Below are 23,215 nucleotides of genomic sequence, written 5' to 3' on the forward strand. Positions count from 1 at the left end.
TTTCTTCAGTTTTTCTTGCCCCAGATTGTCAGGTGCCCCCAATAGGTATATACATATCTATTGCTATATAAAAAAAAATACATATAACGATAAAACAATACCTTCAGGCACAAGCAAATACACCACAGACGTTGTATAGGATATAGTGGTATAGATAAGTCCAGCTAGTTCAGAGGGGATGGATGGAGGGTTACCTGGACTGCAGCAGGGTGAACACTAACATCTACATTTATGGTAGGTACAAAACTGTACTATGTTCATCGTGTTACCCTGCTGCAGTCATCACACTTGGGTTGAATCCCAACGCCAAGGATGGGTGGTGGAGTTAAACAGAGTTAGAAGCAGCTAGTAGGCCCTGCAAAACTGCAGCGGCAAAACCAGCTCTAGTCTTGGAGTATAGAGGTAAGTGATAGTGTTTGGTGAAGGTGTGCACTGAACTCCAAGTTGCAGCTTCCAGAATATCCTTGGTTGGCACCCCCCTGAGAAAGGCTGCTGATGTAGCTGCAGCCCTGGTGGAGTGGGACCTAATGTTAGCAGGTACCGGTTTCCCATGATGCATGTAGCAGAAACATATGCAATGTCGTATCCATTCTGAAATTGTCTGTTTTGAGATAGCCTTTTCCTTGTGATCCTGCAGCATAGGCTACAAAGAGCTGGTCAGATTTTCTGAAAGCCTTAGTTTTATCCAAGTAGTAACCTTAGTTTCATCCAAGTAGTAACATAATTGCCTGTGAATGTCCAAAGAGTGCAGGAGTCTTTCTCCTTTGTTCTGGGGATTTGGGAAAAAGGTGGGCAAATGAATGGTTTGGTTTAGGGCCACACTGGATTCTGAAATTGCTGAGGCGTGGATCTTAATAGATGAAAAGGAAAGTCCTTTGTGCAACATCTCAGTTAAATATTGTAGAATCTGAGGAATGTTTGGATCAAGGGGATTTTGGCCTTTAGCCTGGTTCCAGGCGCAAAACCTTTTCCATTTGTCTGAATAGGTTTTCCTGGTGCTGGGCCTCCTGGCCTCCAGAATGACATCCATAATAGCTTTGAATAGAGGTGTTGGCTGGTTGTTTAGGTAATTTGCCATGCAGCCAGGTTTAAAGTCTTGAGCTGACTGTGTAGAATCTGATTGTCTCACTGGGTGAGCAAGTGAGGAATTTGTGGTAAAATCCATGGTGGGCCGTGGGCCATGTTCCTTAGAATTGGATACCAGTGCTGGTGTGGCCAGTCTGGTGCAATGAGTATCATTTGTGGCCCCTCTAATCTGACTTTCAGCAGTACCTTTGCTAGAAGAGGCAGTGGAGGAAAGGCATACACTGTTAATGTTTTCCAATTGAATGGAGAGGGCGTCCACTTTCCAAGCTTGTGGATGGAATGTCCTTGTGCAAAATTTTTGAAGTTGGTAGTTTTGGGGGTTGGCAAACAGATCTATGTCTGGGCATCCCCATTTTTGAGTTATCATTGTAAATACTTGTGGATCTAGTTTCCACTAGTGGGGATCCATGATGTTTCTGCTTAAGTCGTCTGCCAATGTGTTTTTCTTTCCTGGCAGGAATTGTGCTTGTAATTGAACCTGGTAAGACAGTGCTGTGTTGCCTGCATAGAGGGTAGGAATGTGTGCCCCCTTGCTTGTTTATGTACCACATTACTGTGGTATTGTCCGTCTTTATTATTAGTTGCCCTGGGTGTAAGAGGTCCTTGAAAGCTGTTAGGGCATTCTGTACTGCTAGCATTTCTTTTTGATTGATATGCAGATGCCTTTGATCTGTAGTCCATTTGCCCTGAATGCACTGTCCTGCCATGTGTGCTCCCCAGGCATAGTCTGATGCATCTGTTGTCATAGTTTGCCTGGCTGTGGGTAAGGTGAAAGGCTGCCCCTTGTTGAGGTGACATGCCTGTGCCCACCACAGAAACTCCTGTTGAAGGCAGGGAATGAGTATCATTGTTTCCAAGCTGTGGCTGTGCTGAGTCCATACGCTTTTCAGGTACCATTGTAATTTCCTCATATGCAGTTTTGCAAATGGTATTAGTAGTAAGTAAGATGCCATGAATCCCAAGGCCTGCAGAATTTTTCTTGCAGGGAGTTGGGTCTTTGTTGCCATTATTTTGAAGTATTGAGTCAGCTGTTGTTGCTTGTCTGGCGTGAGATAAGCCATCTGGGCAGTTTTATTCAAGCTGGCATCCAGGAATATTGTGTTTTGTGAGGGCACTAGTTTTGATTTCTTTTCGTTTACTGTGTACCCTAGGCAACTTAGAAGGTGTTTGACAAATGCCAGATGCTTTAAAAGAATGTCCTTGCTTTCTGCTTGAATAAAAGGCAGTCGTCCAGGTATGGGTATATTTGAATTCCTCTTTGTCTGCAGTATGCAATTACTGGTGCCAGGCATTTTGTGAAGACCCTGGGCGCAGTAGATAAGCCAAAGGGCAGTGCAGAGAATTGATAATGGGTTGAACCTGCAATGAAGCGGAGGTATCTTCTGCAAATTTGTCTGATAGGGACATGCAGGTATGCCTCCTTGAGGTCTAACGTTACTAGCCAAGCATTCTTGCCCAGCATGGAAGCTGCTACTGTAGTGTTAGCATCTTGAATTTTGGTACTAGTAGACAGGTGTTCAGAACTGAAAGATCCAGAATGGGTCTCCATGCTTCGTCTTTTCTTGGGACTACAAAGAGTCTTGAGCAAAATCCTTGTCCTTGCTCCTGTGTAGGTACCTGTTGAATGGCTCTCATGTCCATGAGAGCTGTAATTTGTTTTTGTGCCTCTGCCCATTGATTTGGTGGCAGGTTTGGCATTCCTTTTATCCTTGGCAAGGTATGAAAGTGGAATCTGCATTCTTGTGAGACAATGTTTAGGACCCATTTGTCTTTTGTGATGATGTGCCAGTTGTCTGCAGAAAGTGCTAATTTTCCTCCCAAGGGAGCTGCCAAGAGAGATTTGCTTGGTAGTTTGAGGACTGAGTCATTGTGTTTGTCTTCTGCTAGCTTGGGGCCTGTCTTCTCCTCCTTTCTGGGTAGCAGTACCCCATTGGCGAGGTTTGTAAGGGCCTTGGGACTGACCTCTGCCCCTTGGGCGTCTGTATTTGCCCCTCTGTGATCTGTCAGAAGCTGGAAAGGACCAGTTTTTTGTTGGCCAATTTCTGCTGAAACTAGGGGGTTGTACCTGTAAAAAATCCTTGACCGTCTGCATAGACTTTGCCTTATCCTCCATTTTCTTTAAAACCTCTTCTGCTTTGACACCAAATAATACATCCTGCTGTAAAGGTGCATCCAATAATTTTGCTTTAACATGATCAGGTAGGGTTTGTTCTTTTAACCAAGCATGTCTACGTATGACAGACCCAGTAACAGCTGCTCTACAGGAAGCTTCCAATGAATCAAATCCATATTGTAAAGTATGTTTGCCCACCTGTTCAGCTGCATGCAACAGATCCTGCATTTAATTGAATTCAGACTGTTCAGAATGTGTGCTTATTTTTGTTTTAACGGAGAAATTATGAATTGCTGATATTTCAGCATGTGAAACTGACAATTTAATGCTCTCATAGCCAGAGTAGCTGAGGTGTATATCTTCTTTCCCCATCTATCTAGGGCTCTGGAATCCCTTTCAGAGGGCACATGATTTTTAGCCATAGAAGCTTTAGCCCCTTTGGGACCCTGGGAAATTATTTCTGGGTCAGCCACAGGGCTTTTATAAAGGAATTTGTGCGAGTCAGTTACTCTGTAGTACCTGTCTGGTATGGCTGGAGCAGTAGGTAGAGAGTCTGGATTTAGGCTAAACTCCAAGTAAAAATCATCCACAATGTCTGAGGGATAGCAAGTGGTCTGTGCTGGGGTAGTAAAAGGAACTCTCGGAGCCTTTTCTTAGAATCAGAGTAGTCCTGGCCTTCCCAGTGGAAATGTTCCCTCATGGTATGTAAAGTTTCCCCAAAGGAGTGGTCTTCAGGGGGAGATGCTGAGGGAACAGTCTCTTCAGCATCAGAGTCTTCATAAGGGGAAATGTGTAATCCTGTTCCTCAGAAGAATCTGAGGAAATTGAAACCTGGTCAGAGGAAGCATAATCCTCCTCTTGTCTTGGTCTTTTATCTGGAGGGGGATGGGAACCCCTGATTAGGGTAATCAAATCTTCAGCCATCTTAAGCATCTGTTTCTTAGGCATGGGGCCTTGAACTGTAGACTGATGTACAGTCTTTTTTAGTTTTAATGGAGTTTTAAGCTTAGCATAAGATTTAATGGTGAGTGTAGTCGGTCTGAAGACACCTTCTGCAACCGAGGGCGTTTCTACTGCACCCGGATCTCCTTCTGCTCCGGTGTCGGAAGGGCCTAATGAAGATGGCTGCGATGGCCTAGTACACTCTGCTTGAGCATCCACAGCTGTCTGGGGTTCCAATTCTGCAGTCGTCGGTGGCTGCGTAGGCACCTCACTGAAAACCAGAGAACTGGCGACAGGCCCAGCAGAGGCCTTGGAGTCTGGCTTGTTCCTAGGCTGCCTGTCCTTATCCTTGCGTTTTTTATGCATGCTGGTCGTCGGCTGCTTCTACGGCATGATATAATTAAATTTCCTACCAAAGTAATGTCGTGCGAAGTCAAAACGGTGTTTGATAGTTTGTTTATTAAACCTAGCACAAAACCGACAACCTGTGACGTTGTGGTCTGGGCCTAGGCAAGGAATACAATAAGAATGGAAGTCCTTAGGAGGTATTTTCTTCCCACAAGAAATGCAATTGTTAACTTCTGACATCGGACTGAGGCAAGAAAAGGTTCTCCAATGGGGTACTTAGCTTTATTGAAGACTTCGGACTGAAATTCGATTTGAAAATCTCAGGTGCCGGCCGACTGGCACTTGCGAACTTTTTCTGCTTCGGGTACGTGCGGCAAGAAAGACTGAAGAAAATGGCGTCGGATGCCTCTTATATACCCTAGGTGCACTAACGTCAGGGAAGAAGCGACAGCAACCGATGCCGGACCAAGACTTTGGAACTCAGGCCGACTGCGGGACCGCCTGAAGACAGGATAACCCAAGTGTGATGACTGCAGCAGGGTAACACGAACATCTATGGGCCTCAGAACCAAAGGATCCAAGGGAGGAGAATAAGTGGGAGTAGAGGGAGCAATAGACCCAAAATCTGGAGTGGGATGGGTTTTTGGAAAATCTGTAATCCCTCTGGCTGTCAACAGCTGATCGAACAGGCGCACCACATCCAATTCAGATAGACTCATGGTGGACCATGCAGACACTCCAGATGGCGAGTCAGGTTGGTCCAGAAAGGGGCTCTAAACTTTTCCTGAAAACGGGTCCAACGATGGGGAGTACTGGGTCCATGGTGTAGGACAAATCGGCACCAACTTTGAGACAGGGAGAAGGGGCACTATCGGTGCTGAGAAAAGGCTCGGCGCAAAGGAGATAGCTGGAGTGGAAGTCATTATTGGCTCCGAAGAGAGTTGGGACCAACTTCGGAGAGGGGCGAGGACGGTGCCGAAGTTTCAGAAGGCAGTAAGGCTGGAGCTGATACCACACTTGGAGAGACCACTGGAGCTGAACTCGAAACCGAAGTGGTTGGAGCCGAGGGGGCGATCTTGTGCTCCTTAAAAGACTTGTGGGCCTTATGCTTGTGAAGCTTACCCTTGTCACCGGCCAGTGAAGAGGGATCAGAATGATGATGTTTCTTGTCCTTCGATGGAGGGGTTGAGACCTCAGACACAGAAAGGGCCTCTGAAAAAGGTGAAGAAAGCAGGCCTTTCAAAATAAGTTTATTTTTTCTTTCATTCAGCGTCCGCTGACTGAAACTGACACAAATCTGGCAAGGCGGTTTCACAGAAAAGTGGTAACCCACAGACAATAGAGACAATCATCATGCAAGTCACTGTTGGGGAGTTTGCCATTGCAGGAAGTGCAATGTTTGAACCCCGAAGTCCCTTTCTTTTCAGACATATCCAGTACACAATCCAACAATCCAAAAGATTACAGAGGAAGAGAAGAAATACCAACAATGGTATTAAGAATACCACGAGGATAGAGAAAGGAGTTTACCAACGATGGTAAGAGACAGAAACCTGTGGGGTAGAACTAGGTATAGATAAGGTAAAAAAAAAAAAAAGGTTAAAGGAGAAAACATTTTCAAAATACACATTTTTAGAAAATACAACACTTGGCTGGAGAGCTTGGTGAAACGCTGCTATATGGCTGCGCGGCAAACTATATGAGGTAACTGGGAGAAGGACATTGTGGGTAGCAGCTTAGCCTGAGAGTTTTTAGTGCACATGAGCTTGGTATTAAGCAGACTCTGTTCTGAGGGCTCGGAACCGAACCCATCACTGATGAATTGGAAGAAGATTAACAACTTCAGATGGGGGTCATAAGCATACTGAATGACAGTGGCTGCTGCACGAGTACATGCTGTTGACTAATTCATTAAAAAAAATGAAACCAAGTTATTAGGAGTTATGTACTTACCATAACATGTGGGTTATCCTTTCTCATTCTTCCTTAATGATGGGTTACAGACCTATCCTCGGATCAGACTCTGTCGTATTTTCCAGACTTCAGGTCCCAATCTCAAACTCCTTCCTCTTCCCACAATGCAAAACTACCTCTAACTTCTCAGATCAAGTTTGCTGCCAATGCCTACTAGAGATGGACAAAATTATGACTGAAAACTTGGAAACTCAAATTCCAATAATGTTCAATATCCTTCTAGAAAATTATAAGGCCAGGGAACGCCTGGGAGGGGAGGGAAGGTAAGGAAGAATGAGAAAAGGACAACACATACACGTTATTAAGTACACAGCCCCTAATACGATGTTGTCCTTCTCATTCTTCCTCACTGATGGGTAGAGTCCCCAGCTACGTAATTCTCGGAAGGCCCTCAAGGCAGGATGTCCCAGAGCACTGTCAAAGCAAAGGAAGGTCTGTGTTCAGAGACAAAGCCCAGTTTGTAAAGTGTCACAAGAGTATGAGCATACAAACAAGTGACTGTATGACAGATGTCAAAGGAACCTGCAGAACGAGGGTAGAAAAGTAATTATGGAATTGATAGGAAGGACCTAGGGTGCCAGTACAATTCTAGAGCACTTTGTAAACTAACCAGCGAACTACGAACAGTAAGCTGATGGAGCAGGATAACGTATGGATCTGCTGAATCCAAGAGGTAGAAGGAAGGGGAAAAACAGCTGGTCAGAATTTCTGTACTGTTGGTCCATCAAAGAAATAAACAACTGACAATACAGAGAGGGTGATAAAAGTTCACCGACTACTATGTTGATTCTTATTTTCCACTTATAAAGGACGTTGTCATGGAGAAGGCATATGAAATGGTCATAGATCTGGTAGATTGGCTTTGGGAGGATGAGACAACTGCATATCTGTTAATGAGCAAATAGATACACCACCTGAAAATCATGCAGGAAGTGTGACTGAATCCAGTATTTCCCAAATAGGTAAATTATTTACTTATTTGATGTGTGTTTACAAGGATAGGCTGACACAGCCCGTTTCCATCAGAGACAAGGGGAGAAAATTCCAAACGCATGCAAATATGACAGTATATATAATGAAAGGTAGAGGTCTAGAACCTGCTAGCTAATGTCCCAAATGAGGGAAGCTAGACCGCACAATCTTACAATCACTGGAAAGAAGAGTAACCATTCAGTTATTTCTAGGATATGGAGATTAGGATGCTAGATGTCCTAAGGGTGATACAAGAGATCCCAACTGGGCTCCAGAATTCATGGAGTATATCCAGATGAGGTCATTTACTGTGCGACAGCTACAGAGTGCGAGACACAAAGAGCTACAGAGCGTGAGAGAGAAAGAGCTACAGAGCGCGTGAGTGAATGTGAGAGCGAGACAGCGAGAGTAAGAGCACGCATGAGAGAGTGCTGGTGCAAGAGAGCTAGAGTGTCAGAGCGAGTGTGTGCGTGAGAGCAAGAGCGAGTGCAAGAAAGCGAGTGCGAGACAGCGTGAGAGCGAGTTTGAGAGAGAGCGAGTGTGAGTGTGTGTGATAGAGAGTGTGTGTTTGCGCGCGAGAGAGGAAAAGAGTGAGTGAGAGAGAACCCAAGTCAGATGACTGCAGGCGTATGTAAAAAAAGAATGATAGAGCTCTACAACTTGCTGGATTTGTAGACAGTCCAACATCAATCGTAAGCTGGTAGAAACATAAGAGAAGGCTGGAGGCCTACAGCAAAAAACAAGCATCCCTTGGGAGAATACCTAAAGGGAGAATTAGAAAGGAAAATAAGAGTGTTGTGATAAGGTTAACCCCAATGGCTAAGAATCAGGTTGACAACGGATTGAGGGGGCCAGACATGTGGGATCAGACTAAGCTTACTAATACTGTCAGCAACAGCATTCGATTCCCACTGTAAAACTGCTGCAGTTAGAAGGCGGATTAGAGAAATTGCCCATTGTCGAAACTTCATGGCCTCTCTGTGCCCCTCAGGGGGGTGGGATAGTGTTCCTCCCGGTTTGTTGATATACTAAGATACTAAACATGTCGCCAGTGCGCAATGCAACAGAAGTCGAAAGGAGACCCTGAAAAAATACACTAGGCAAAGAAACAACTGTTATCTCTAGACCATTGCCTGGCAACCTAGTCTCCGGGGAAGACTACATGCTTTTGAGAAAGAAGCGACAATGAACTGCCTCTGCTAATCCAGACTGAAAATGTATGTGGTCTCTGTGACTTGCAGGAGAGCCTGCCTAGACACAGGTTGTTTGACTGAACTCACTGGCAAAAAGATTGTTAGTAAGTTGGCTGATAAGAGCCGATAAGGGCCAAAAAGGGGATAGTACACGTGCTTGCAAAATGACCCTTGCTGGTGAGGAACAGACACAGTAACCACCACCTGTGATTGCGAAATAATGTGAAATGGTGACCAATCAATCTAGTTTGTAGCACTGAAGTGAGAACTAGGAACTTCAATTTTGTATCAGCAAAATATTCAGTTAAGTCAAATGTATAGTAATGCCAAGGAATCTGCAGCCTTGAGACAGATAAAGCATAAAGTCTTGGAGCCATTTTTGTATGACTGCCTCACTGCGACAGCTCTTCCCATTTTTTCCTTCCTCAGAAAGTGCATAACGCAGATGCATCAGACACTGATCAAGGAAGCAAACAGATTATAATGGGATTTCCCCAGTGATGGAGAAACTATCACACTACAGACTGGCTCAGACATCACTCATGAGGCATTAGTAAAAGAAAAAGCTTATGCTCTCTAGAACTACCTTCTCCAATACGTGTTTTGTCTGTCAAAAAGCATTTTGTGCACATAGCCACATGCTCACTGCTATGACAGAGGGAATAAGTGTCTTCTTCCATGCTCACCACTGCCACACTGATAGCATGAATGGCAACCACCCCCAAGGAAGTCCTGAAATGTCTGCAATGTGGGGAAACCACCACATACACCCTACCTTACAGTTCACAGAATTAGTTCATCTTGGTTAGAGCTTCTTCAAAGGAGGGAGGGATTCAAGGACATTGCTAGAATTCTGATGATGAGGAAGCCAATGGGAGAAGGGATCTGGGAGGAATAATAATCTAGTTCCTCCTAGTTAGTGTTTTTTGACTCATATGCTCCCTTAGAGGAAGAATACCTTTTCACTTGACATAAAGGTTAAAGGTGCCTGGAGGTTGCTGGCTTGGTCTAGTTGCAGGACCAGTATGTCCCCAAGACAGTTTAAACTTGTCCCCCTGACCTGCCTTCAGCCAAAGAAGGGACAACTCACCAACCTTCCTATGGAGGGTGTTTAGCAAGGGACTGCAAGGAGGAGAAATAAGCTTTGTTCTCAAAGCTTCATAAGTGGCATCTGCTATAATATCCTTACATTTCGACCTGGAGGGACAGAGCAGCATGGCATAACTTTACTTGAACTGACCAAGACTTTGTGGACTCCCCCTCTGCTCTTCTGAGAGGACTACATGGGACTACGTCTCCACTTGACTGAACATCTCGGAAACACCCTTGCAAGTGGTCAGCCAGTACAGACATGCTTGGGCCCCTGACCACAAAGTCAAAGGGGCATCAGATGTTCAGGAGTTGACAGATGGCTGGTCCCAAGGCTGCAGAAGTGCTTCACTGGAGCCGATCACCCTGGACCAATAGGGGACATCTTTCAAGTCTCCCAGGCTCTCCTAGGCTTCTCTCAGCTTTTTTGCTTTAAATGTCAAAAGAAGGGAATGGGTCTGTGGACTAAACAGAGCAAATTATGGACTCTGAAAATCTGCTGTCAAGGTACAGGCAGTGTGTGTGCAATCTACATGCAATAGGTTTGGACACAAACCCTTGGAAGGCATCATGCTTTTGAAACTTTGTAATCTACCTATGGATAAAAAAAAAAAAAAAAAAAAAAATGGACTGATGGCATTTGTAAGGAATCAGCTTACCACACTCACATTTTTCCTTTTTCTTTCTATTCATAATAAAATAAATACCACCAAAAAACACCCCAGTGCTAAACTATTAAACTCAACTAGTTAAGACAAAAAATGGGGTAGCTACCCACCTGAGTTCTGAAGCTTGTAGAGGGCTACAAATGTCAGAGAGACATCTGAAAGTTAACTGTTGCAAAAAGTTTTGAAGATGGCATGTGCATATCTGTCACTTATACCAGCATGTCACAATACACCACGGGGTGGTCACATACCACGTATGGGGGAAGGAACCTGATCTCTTAAAGACTGGCTAGATGGGTGGAACCACTAGTACAGAATGCCTCAAAGTAATACTGTAACTGATCTAATAATCATTTTTGAATTCCTTTACTCCCTTCCCCCATACATACACATTCATAAAGCTATGCAAAAAACAGGAACCTTGAGGCAAACATTCTATGGTAAAAAAAAAACAGAAAAAAAAAAAAAAAAAAGTAAAATAAAGCACTTAAATAAATGCAAAAAAAGTCTCTCTTATTCCAGTTATGATTTCAATACAGCTCAGTCTATTTCTTTTACAACAGCAATAAGCACTTCAATACAAAAACCCCAGTGGTGAAAATATAAAATAAAGCACTTAAATAAATGCAAAACAAGTCTTTCTTATTCCAGTTATGATTTCAATACAGCTCAGTCCATTTATTTTACAACAGCAATATGCACTTCAATACAAAAACCCCAGTGGTGAAAATATCAGCTCACCTTCTCTCAGGCTGAGGGTCAGAAAGTGCTACTCTTAAAAATCCAGGATATCTTTTACAAAGCTGAAAAAAAAGATAGACATTTAAACACAGACTCAGTAAAATACTCATTCATATCTTAGGAATGGGCCATACAGAAAAAGTTTATGAATTACAAATGCTCTTAATCCAATCTCATTTATTTGCTTTTTAAACACACACAGGCCTTTCTTTTAGTTTCCAACAAAACATTCAAGTGATGTGTTCTCAACTTAAACCTCTTTCAGACGCACAGACTGCTAAGAAAAAGCACAAGAAGAATGGGAAATAGAAAGATAGAGGGAAGCAATTACAATAAACAAAATTAAATCTTCAAGATCAGATCAAAGTAACAGTATATGGTAGCATTTGAGGTTACCCAAACTTCTGCTCTCCCCATTTTCTTACCCACATTGTATTTAGATACATTTCTCTGATGGGGACTGATGCAGGTCTTGTGCTTGGAAGATACCGATGCAGAGAGCACAAGACAATCAAATGCTGAGAGCTAGCCCACCTTTTCTTTCATTCAAGCCTGGAAGCCTTGACAAGATGTTTATTTGTCTTGCATAAATTTTAGTGCTGGATTTAAAGTATGAAAACAAACCGCCTTGGTTGTAAATTATTGTCAAAGTACTGATTCCTGGGATGATCAAGTTAACAGACCAGATGGTGTACGGCTTGCTGGAGGAGCAAGAAGACAAAATTCCATAGTACAGCCACAGGAAAAGCCTACATTGGCCCCTGGGATACTAGCTAAAATATGTTCAGCAAAAAAAGAGTACATTAAGGATCATGCGGAGGATTCCAAGAAGGATTGGGAAAGAACGCATGCACCCCAGAAAAGCTATGGTGATAGCTATGGCCCTGGCAGAATGGGCTTTCCCTGGACCTGGGATAAGTCTACCATGGGAAGTGTGCCACATACACAGTGAACTATCCATTTTGAAACGGTCCACTTGTTGACTGGTTTTCCCTTCCTGCCTTTATCAAAGACAAGAAAAGCTTGTCATATTCCGAGTATTACTTCCTGTCTAGATAAGATCTCAACTAATGCCTAGGGAATACAAAATCCTTTCCTGCTTATTCCATGGGGAACAGAAAAAAAAAAACACACAGGAGATGGACAGTCTGGCTTACTAGGTTAGTTCTGTGCCCCCTTATACATGAGAAGTTAGTACCGAGTGTGACCCTGTCCCGATGAAACATCAGCAAGGAATCCCTACACGATAGCTTACATTTCTAAAGTCTACTTAGCTAAGGTCAGAGTTACCAAGCAGGGCAAGACATCCAAGAAAACATTTTAGAGGGTAGAAGCGGCTCGTACAAAATGAAATGGCGAGTTTTTGAAGCACAAAATTTAGGTTCTATGGTGGAGAAATCTCCTGTCTGGGTGGTCCTGAATGCAGAATTTCCTAGAGGAAGTGTTTCACTGGCAAATGGGAACAAAAGACGGGGACCAGATGAAAACATTCAGAAACATACATCTGAGCTGAGCCTGGGGTCTCTATTACGGCACCAGTGGCAGCATCTCTCCCACTTTGCTATGCAAGACTTCCATGTGTTGTACTTCATGCCATCCCTCAAAGTAGACAGCATATCCTCAATCAGATGGTATGCACCTAGATGGGACATGTACCACATATTCCAGTTACCCAACAGTCTGCAGACTGACAGAAATCACAGGCCTGTTCTTCTGAGTCAAGTAGTCCACAAGTTGAGGCAAGCAGTAGTGGTTCTTCAAAAACCAAGCTCAACAGGAGGGAGAAGCAATACTGCATGCAACAAAATGGTGCTATCGGTTTCACTTCTGACATGTCCTATCTTCTGTCATACCCTGGGGAACAAGGGTATAGAAGGATGGAGAAGGTATCTGCTATCATTTGTGCTGGTATCCTGCTGCAAAATCTGCTCAGATGTTTGCACCCTGCACCACTTGTGAACCATGTCCAAGGAAGTGTAGCTGTACTAAGAACTTAACATAACAGTAGATTAAAATTTTCTGTTGCAGTACTGAGTCAGGATTCTTGCCCATGGAAGCTCAAAAGCCAAACAGAATACCAGAGATTTCAGCCCCATACCATCTACAGGTTTTTCTTGCCACAAGCTCCAAGCTGGTTAACCTAGGATCTACACTCCTCAGCATATCAAACTTTTATGTCAAAGTTTCAAAAATTCCACTCCCTAAAACCACATTAACTACTTTAAAAATTATAGCGGACACACTGCTCGACACACACACAAGAGCTCAACTACAATGCAAATTTATACTTAAAGATTAAGTAAAACACAGACTACATTTCCCATTCACATCACTGCAACAAGAGGATACAACCAGCTCTGCCAGGTTAAATCAATATGCGAGCACAACCAGCCAATAAAAACAGCCATTACCAGAAAATGGCTTTAACTCTTACCACTTAATACATAAACCTCAACATAACCCACACTGAACCGGATAAAATGAACAAATACTACATTACCGGAGAGAGAGAGAGAGAGAGATCACATCAACAAAATTAAGCTGTTCCAACTGAAAATACCTCTGCAAACTATCTATGACTTATTAGCAACTTAGGCAATTAGCGCAGCTCACGGAATTCTATGAGAAATGTGACTAACAAATAGAAAAAACAGAAACATAGGAGATCTTGTTTCGTGCACCAGAAGAAATATTATACGGGATGATTAGGGGTCTTGGTACATGACTCATGCCTTCATCAATTGTCACAAAACCATAAACTTGTTCCTAAACCCTAAAGCACAACACATTTGAAGAATTTCAATACCATATCCCCAAATAATAAAATTATAGGAAAAAAGTGCTTGTAGAAACAGGCAATCCACTGATAACCTATGCAAGGCACTACCAAGACCACAAAGGAAGTAATAAAAAAGATCAAATACATTCAGGGAGTAACGTTTAAAGTGCATACGCCAATAGTGGTGGTTGTAGGAAAAATCATGTTATCAATGCCAAAATGGCCAGACTCAGAGGCACAAAAGGACAAAACCTTCCCTACGACCCAAATGATCAAAGACATTAGAGCCAGGTAGAAGGGGAGGAAGCAAACGGCACATCAGTTCTTATTCATTCCCACGGAAAAGACTGGTGCTTTCCACTCACACTGTGATCCAGTGGAAGGTGTGTGCATAAAGCCAGACTTGGGAGACTTCAAGCCAATAAGCATGAAGATGCTCATCCAGCATTAGAGATAATGTGGGTCCATTCTCTAACTAAAAGGACTTTGAAGGGTCAAAAATCAGCTCAGCAATGCGACACAGTCCTTAAACTCTTCCCCACTTTCCCTTAGATCGGTGATGTTACTTGAAAACAAGCAGTAATGGAAATCCAAGCAATATTCTGTAACATATGAAGATCACAGCAAGCCTCCCCCCCCACCAAGTAATGGAAGAGGCTTCATACTGCAGAAGGATGACTCATGCAGTAGCAGAAGGCAAAACGTAGCCTACTCCCTTAGGTGATGGCCTCCCCACAACATACTCCACTGATCAAACATATGACCCACTCCCAAATCCTCCTTGACATAAGAGACAAGGAATGGGTATTGTCCAGTTTATGTAGCATAGAAATACCACGCTCTATGTTTGACAAAGACACCTTGTGAAACAATGTCCTGAAGGACTTGCAATGCTGGGAACCATGACCAGCACATTTACATAAAAGCTGGCCATGGTTCAAAACCATATCCCTTGAAAAATTCCACCCCGACAATGTCACATCCACTCAAGTATAGACAGCTAAATGGTGAGTACTGTCCAAGATTTTAGCCACTGAATTTATATTCATGATGTTACTTACACTCTTCTTGAAGGCAAAACTGGAGTGTCAGCCAGTTTCTATAGTTCCTTTACATCAAGATCTTCAACTACATACCAGCAGTACAGAAGTACTAATGTGAGGCACAGTCACAAAGATTCTGGACAAAAGCGTTACAATTCTGCCACTCATAACAGAAATGTCCCAATTTATTCCAAATCCTTCAGCTGTTTAAACAAAATCCATGAAAATGCAGGGTGTGGTCTCAAGAATGCCTTGGTAATGTCAAAGAAAAGGTGGGATAAGCCAGTTAAGAGAAAACATAAAAAGATATCTACAAGTACTGAATCTAATCAGAAGCCCTGCCCATATGCCCCCCCCCCCCAGTTAATCAGAACATTCAGCTTTGAAACAATACATGCACAGACAAACCAAAATAGAAATGGCCTCAAAATCTCTGTTTGGTTATAATGCCTAACATATGCCTGAAATCAAGGTAAACGAATTAACAGCAGCCTCCACACAGTAACTGAATGGCAATCATCAAGGGGCATTTCAATACAAAAACATTTTAAGAAAGCTTACTGCTGCAATTTCTGCTTTAGAAATGTTGGGAGCAATATTGCGCATGAAAAGGGAACACGTCCTGTGTAGGGGGCGAGGTTTGACTTCTGTATCTTTTTCTTTTGGCTTCTCTTTCTCTTCCTCTTTCTCCTTTTCTTTCTCTTTTTCTGTTTCTTTAGTGTCTTCTATGAGGTAGCAAAAAACAAACAAAAAAAATGTTGCCATGAAACAAGTAACCTTCTAAAATGCAATTAAAAACACGCTTCATAAGAAAAGCACTCAGATAACCTGAAATGAAAATTGAAGACAGACAAGCCCTATGCTAAAAAGCAATTTACTGGAACAGTACTGGATTGGACCATAATGGCTCACAACATATAACCTTGTTAAAGTGAATGGGGGGGGGGGGCATCTGGTTTAAACAACTGTTTAAAGTATTAAAAAAAAAAAAAAAAAAAAAAAAAAAAAAAGCAAAAGTCACAAAATTAAAAACAGTGAATCAGGAAAAAAAGTATTAGCAAAACTACCATCAAACTCCCTGATCTTTTTAATGAAATTATGAACAGAGGATTGGCACTTTCATCCATCAAAATGCACTTCTTCAGAAAATTTCCCAAGTCCAGACTGATGGATTCAAGAGCTAATTAGAAGTTATGTACTCACCATAACGTTCCATCTGAGTAGGTGACTTCATTCGGATGCAACCTGTGGGTATCGGATCCGATCTCGGATCCGAGCCGGCAATTCAAAAGCTTAGGGTCCGAGCTCCTAGCTCCTCCCTCTTACCCATAACCCCTTGCCAAGCCCTGACTGACCTCAGATTGAGTTTGCCTCAAAATACTGACCACAGTATACTAAAACAGCATAAATACTCGCTCTATAAAGGTCAGGGGATGGAGGATGGTTACATCCGAATGAAGTCACCTACTCAGATGGAACGCTATGGTGAGTACATAACTTCTAAATCTGAAGTAGGCAGACTTCATTCGTCTGCAACCTGTGGGACAGAGTCCCTAGCTACCTGAATCTTGGGCGGCCGTCATGGAAGGATGTTCCGGAGCACCGCTGAGCCAAAGGATGCTCTTCCTCTAGAAACAACATCCACCTTGTAATGAGAAATAAAAGTATGAGGCGAGGCCCAAGTAGCTGCCGCGCAGATATCATCCAACGAAACACGGGACTTAAAGGCGGCTGACGTAGAAACTGCCCTAGTAGAATGAGCCGTAACCCTCTGAGGAGCAGGTCTGCCTGAAGTGTCATATGCCTGCAGAATGCAATTAGCAATCCATTTAGATAGAGTGACTTTAGACACTGCTTTACCCAGAGCAAATTTAGCAAAGGAGACGAACAGCTGATCTGATTTCCTGTGGCCAGCTGTCCTGTTAATATAAAACGTAATTGTCTATGAACATCCAATGAATGCAATTTGTATTCTCCTTTGTTTGAATACTTGGGAAAAGACAGGCAAATTGATTGACTGGTTAATATTGGATTCAGAAGAGACCTTCGGAAGAAAAGATGGATTGGTCCTGAGGCACACCCTATCAGGGAAGAAAGAAAGATAAGGCGGTTTGACACATAGAGCCTGAAGCTCAGACACCCTTCTGGCTGAAGTGATAGCTACCAGAAAGGCAGTCTTCCAGGAAAGGAATTTTAAATCAGCAGAAGCTGCAGGCTCAAGGGAGGAGCAGTAAGGGCCTGCAGGACTAAAGACAAGTCCCAAGGCGGTACAACCTCCTTGACTGGAGGCCTTAACAAAAACTCCTTTGAGAAAGGTTTTGCATAATTTCGCTGTCATAAGGGAGCTGTGTCCTGGCCAATGTGATAATGCGAGATAGCCGCCAATTGCACCTTAATCGTGGAAGAACTGGCCCCTTGATGAAAGAGGTCTGTTAGAAAATCTAGCACCGCAGAGATAGGTGCTGAAAAAGGATCCACAGTTCTCTGTCCTGCCCATATAGAGAACCTCTTCCATTTACTCCGATAAACCTGTCTGGTGGAAGGTTTATGAGCAGCCACCAAAATGGCTTTGACCGGTGAAGAGATACCGAGTCCTAATTAATGCTGGTATTCGAGCAGCCAAGCTGTCAACTTCTGGATCCGCACATTGGGAACTGGCAATCCCAGAGGGTGAGAGATGAGATCCAAATTGGATCCAGAATCCATGGTGGATTGATTTTGTGAGACCATACGAGGGGAACCAAGGTTGTCGAGGCCAGAATGGGGCAATGAGAATCATTCTGCTCCCCAAACTGTTGGCTTTCTGCAGAAACCTCTGCATCAGAGGAAGTGGAGGGTAGGCATAAAGGAGACCGGGAGGCCAAGCATGCACCAGAGCATCCTCGGGAACTCCCTGGTGGGGAAGCAGAGCGAAGAAATTGTCGCATTTGGCGTTTGAGGGAGAAGCAAAAGATCGCAACAGGGTTGCCCCAAACGGCAAAAATCTTCTTCGCTACTTGAAGATTGAGGGACCACTCGTGTGGAGAAAGGATGGTGCGACTGAGCTTGTCCGCAAGGATGTTGGACTTTCCCGGAATGTGCGTTGCTATCAGAAAGCGTTTGGTGGAAATTGCCCATTCCCAGACTCTCATGGCCTCTCGACAAAGGAAGACCTGGTTCCTCCCTGCTTGTTGATATACCAGACTACGGACATGTTGTCTGTCTGAATCGCAATAGTCCCTGTAGGAAGAACGTGGTGAAGTGCTTGCAACGCTAGGAGCACCGCCCTCATTTCCAGGACATTTATATGCAATGACGTCTCTGTGGGATTCCACGTGCCTTGGACAATCTTTCCGCAGAATGCCCCCACCCGAGGCAAGAAGCGTCCGTGGTCACTGTGGCTCGGGAAATGCAGCAAAAGGTCTTCCTGCTAGGGGCTCCGGAGAAAGAAGCCACCACAGAAGGGAGTCCCTGCACGCTCTGCTGACCGCAATCGGAGCGTTTAGAGACGAACAAAGAGGAGACCACTGAACTTGAAGGGTCCATTGAAGAACCCGCATGCGTAAACGGGCATGAATTAGAAGCGGGATAGCTGCCGCCATAGAACCTAGGGCCCTCAGGACCGAAGCTGCAGTTGGAGAAGGTTGAAGGATTGCTGTCACATGACACCTCAGGCTGGCGATACGGTCTGGGGTGAGGAAGGCTCGCATTGATCTGGTGTCTAGTCTTCCTCCTATGAAATCTATAATTTGAGTTGGATCCAGAAAAGATTTCTCCCAGTTGATCGTGATGCCCAGCCTTGGTGCTAGTTGAAGGAAGTAATCCCTGGCTGAGCACAGAAGATGCCTTGATGATGCCGTCAGGAGCCAGTCGTCCAGGTACGGAAAGACCTGTAATCCCTGGAGCCTCAGGTGGGCCGCTACCACCGCTAACACCTTGGTAAACACCCTGGGGGCTGAGGTGAGACCAAAGGGAGGACCCTGAACTGATAATGACTGGCTCCCAGCCGGAAGCGAAGAAACCTCCTGGATCGTCTGTCCATCCGAATGTGGTAGTACGCATCCTTGAGGTCTATGGAACACATCCAGTCGTTCTCCCTCAAAAGGGGGAGTATAGATTGCAGGGTGACCATCCAGAACTTTTGCTTGGTTACTGACAGGTTCAACAGGGAAAGGTCTAAAATTGGTCTTAAGTCCCCCGTCTTCTTTGGCACCAAAAAGAACCTGGAGTAAAACCTAATCCGGCTTGATCTGGGGGCGCTGGATGGCTCTTTTTCCTAGCAGCTGCTCGATTTCGAGAGCTGCCGCCTCCCTTTGGTCGGGTGGAACATCTGGGAGGCTGCGAGATTTGGGAATCTTGATTAGGGGTATTGAATATCCTCTGGATATAAGTCGAAGCACCCAACTGTCTGTTGTTATGGACTCCCAAGAAGTCAGGTGCATCGAAACCGCCCCGACTGCCTCCAGAGACGGACAGCCGGGCAACCCTTCAGGGCTGCTGCGTGGGTCTCTCAGAGAAGGGTTCTCTGGACCCAAAATTGCCAGGAGCCCCCCTGCCTCTGGCACGACGACCTCCCCGTCCTCCTCTGCCACGGAAGGACTGGTTATCCGGAGCAGGTTGGGACTGCTGCGACTTCCGGAACCACATCTTCTTCTGTCCCTTTTGGTTCTTAGAGAAGGACCTCTGGGGAGCTGAGAAGTGGACTCCGACGGCAGACAGCGTCTTCCCGTCCTTTTCGCTCTGGACTAATGTCTCGTGAACAGTCTTGCCAAACAAGGCAGAACCATCGAAAGGGGCATTCGCGAAGGTCGCCTTGAAGGGCTCAGCAAAATCACAATGGCGGAGCCAGGCCTGTCGCCTCATGACAAGGCCTGCTCCGCTGGCTCTAGCGGCTCCCTCAGTAGCATGAGACAGCAGCCGCATAGATGTATTGGATACAGATCTGAGAGTGGCCATTCGGGTGGAGTAAACCTGTTTATCCTCACTCGAGATGGACTCGGGGAGATGCAGCGTATTCTTTAATCAGATCTCGCTGCATCCTAATGACATGTGCCATGTAGTTCAGCGCTCTCAAGGAGAAGGTCGCTGAACTAAAAACTCACTTCCCAATGCGATCCATCGAACGGGACTCCTTGCCCGGAGGATGGACGGAGGGACTCTCCTGGGCCAATTCCCTCTTCGTGGCTGCAGCCATCATCATGGCATCTACTGGGGGACCCTTACTCCAGTGGGTGCGGTCTGATGGAGGAGAAAGAATGCGGTCCGGGCGCTTAGGGATAGGCTCAATGGTGTCCGGATCCTTCCACGCCCTGATAGATATAAGATCTACCAGGGGTCAGCAGGAGGGGACACCCAAGAGGTAGAAGGGCCCCTCGAATGCCTCCAAGAACACAGACTCGTCCGAAGAAGCCTTGGGGCAGACCACCCCCTGATCCTTAACATCTCCATGATGTCTCCAAATGAGACGTCCTCAGGGGTGACCTAGGGAGCCTTCCCTTCATCCAAGTCCGTGTCTTCAGTGACGGACTCAGGGAGTCCATGTGCCTCCTCTTGCACTTGCGCTTCCGAGGTACTTCATCGGGGGCTGTCCGAGGAGTACTCTTCAGCAGATGGATGTTCCAAGGGAACCACTTGGGACATCGAGGCGGGCTGTCCCTGGGACCGGCTGGTGGGGGCCTGGCCCAACTGCAATGGAGTGCGGATGGAGCCGTGGCAGGGACCGGGGTCCAGATGTCCTCGACAGTGCCCTTTCCATAACGTTGAAAGCCGAGGGAGAGCCAGCTTCTCTAAGCCCGAGCCGACCCCCACTCGGATCCGGCGTGCGGATCGGAGTCGGAGCCGAAACCGTCGGATACGAGACCAGTGTGCTCCGACCTGGACGGAGCCGAAGACACACCAGCTCCCTCGGATCCGAGGCTCGGCCTCGGCTCCGAGAGGTCGGGTCCGGCACCCAAGCACTCAAGGATGGGACGGATCCGAGGTGCGCCGACCTATCGGATCCGACCCACCCCGGATCCAAATCTGCATGGCGCCGATAGCTCGAACCCGTGGTATGGGTCGGAGAAGGAGCTAAGGGGTGAAAAGGGTCAAGCCCCTCCCGGTTGGGGGGGGCTAGGAGCACTCCCATTTGCATTTGGGCCTGGATGAATTTCCTCATCATCCGGTCCATATCAGCTTCGCTCATAGAAAGGTCGATCTAGAGGAGGCCACCGGCGGACCTAGAGAGCCGTCTCGGTGACCTCCTGGAAGGGCTAGCCTCCTCCTCCTCGGGTCCAGGAGAGAACCGAGGGGAGTGGAGCCGAGGAGGAGGAAAGCTAGAAGGCACAGGGAAGCCCGCTTAGATGGAGGAGCCGAACTGGAAGCTCGCTCTCCTCTTGTGGTGCTTCTCCCTGTGCCTCTCCTTCTGTCTCTCCCTAGAAGAATCCTTCCCCTCCGGCAACTTTAAGGGAGGTTGAGTCCCAGCCGGAGGGGAGAACTCACAGCAACAGGTTGCTGACTGGAGGGCAGAGGCGAAGCAGTATCTGGGGTAAAAGACCCGCCAGCACCAACTTCGACCTCCGTTCCCTTAAAGCCGGGGGTTGAACCCTGCACAAATGGTACAACCAGAAGACAGGTGTTCAACCCCCAAGCATTTCAAGACTGAGTGTGGCCATCTGCTGGGGACAGCTTATGGCCACACTCGGTACATTTCGAAAAACAGCCTTAGGGGCTTCAGACATTACACCTAAGGCCTAAACACACACACACACAAACAAACTACGAAAACCCGAGAAAAATTAACTAAAGAGGGAGGAAAGCCTTAACCACACACAACTCTAACTATATTAATAACAAAAATAGAGAATTTGAAAAATTTTCCTGTCAGAAAAACTACACTTATCTCAAACCACGCCAGGAGCTCTAGAATTCCGTTGCTTCTTGAAAAGCGGCAAACGAAATCTGAGGTCAGTCAGGGCTTGGCAAGGGGTTATGGGTAAGAGGGAGGAGCTAGGAGCTCGGAGCCTAAGCTTTTGAATTGCCGGCTCGGATCCGAGATCGGATCCGATACCCACAGGTTGCAGACGAATGAAGTCTGCCTACTTCAGATCCGCTGTTTGTACTTGAGGATCTGCGGGCTTGAAGAAACCTGCACTGCTGACCATAAGTGAAAAGCACAGCTGACTCAATAGAATTAGCAATTAAGTGCATTTTCCTCCCACTCGATTCATTCAGTTCAAGTGGTGGTGAGTACAGCAAAAACATTTAAAATAAAACAGTCACAATTACTCAAGATAAAATGGTACATCAAAGCAGTTATAAACTTATTAGCAGATAAAATGCTAGAAAGTTTGCAACAATCTTGGATCAAATAATTACTAATTTTTCATTGTAATGTAGTCAAAAAGCATTTAGTTAAGTACAGCTGTAGAAGACATAACTCACAGTCAAGAATGAAAATTACCCTGGACAGATTTGTCAAGCTACACTTATACCTGGACAGGTTTGTCAAGCTGTACCTTTATCCCTGCCAAGGCTAACCCATGGTGCTCTTATCCAAGTATGTATACAGGTGGGGCAATACAGCCAAATAAATCCAGTGCTGGCACGGACTACTCTGGTTCTCCAAGCCAAGAAACCCCACATGGGAAGTGCACTTGTGGCAGAATCTCAGTAACAAACCAAAATAGCAGAACTTATGCAAACTGTTCTAACTATGGAAAAGCATAACAATAGCTATAAAGAATCATACCTGGGCTCAGTGATGCAGAGGGACGTAGCGCTGACCATGACCTGAGTTGAGGGTTCAATCAGCCGCCTCACTGCAGGTGGAACCAGGCAGAGAAGAGGTGGAGTGGAGGAGTAGGAAGAATTTCTCTACTAGGGGGTCAGAGGGATTCGCATGCACTTAGTAGCACAATGATCAGTGCAATTTTCCTAGTGAAGACCAGATAGAGTCACTGGTCATGCAGTATGGGGATTGACAAGGCTGCTCTGAGGGAACACTCCTTGGAGAAGTGGGGGACGTCCTCCACAGACAGCCCACTGCATATCTTTCCCAAGTGTATCAACCAGTGTATGTAGTTAGGGCAGGAGGGTAGGGGTGAAGAAAACAACTGAACAGCGAGAGAACATTTGTACGATGGCCTCTCGGAGTCAACACTCACCTCAGTGATGGGGAATGAATGGGGTGACTTGGCATGATGAGCAGGGTGAAACAAATACATACATACAAAATGGGGAAAGCTGGAAGACAAGCTTTACCTGTTAATAAGGCTAAGTAAAGTAAACATACAGCTGCACTATTCTTT

At 45.4% G+C, this 23,215-nt stretch overlaps 1 protein-coding gene across 1 annotated transcript in view; it reads right to left on the reverse strand.

Moving 5' to 3' along the window:
- The window catches only part of SRRT (serrate, RNA effector molecule), a gene marked incomplete in the record, with an annotated part of 984,080 nt that overhangs the window by 704,287 nt on the left and 256,578 nt on the right, over positions 1-23,215 (reverse strand). The window contains 2 exon segments of the mRNA XM_044077005.1: positions 11,127-11,188; positions 15,510-15,673. Of these exon segments, the coding sequence (XP_043932940.1) occupies positions 11,127-11,188; positions 15,510-15,673 (226 nt within the window).

Source organism: Protopterus annectens, chromosome 7.part0 (genome assembly GCF_019279795.1).
Source record: "Protopterus annectens isolate FY-2018-M chromosome 7.part0, PAN1.0, whole genome shotgun sequence".
In the NCBI taxonomy this organism is placed as follows: domain Eukaryota; kingdom Metazoa; phylum Chordata; order Ceratodontiformes; family Protopteridae; genus Protopterus; species Protopterus annectens.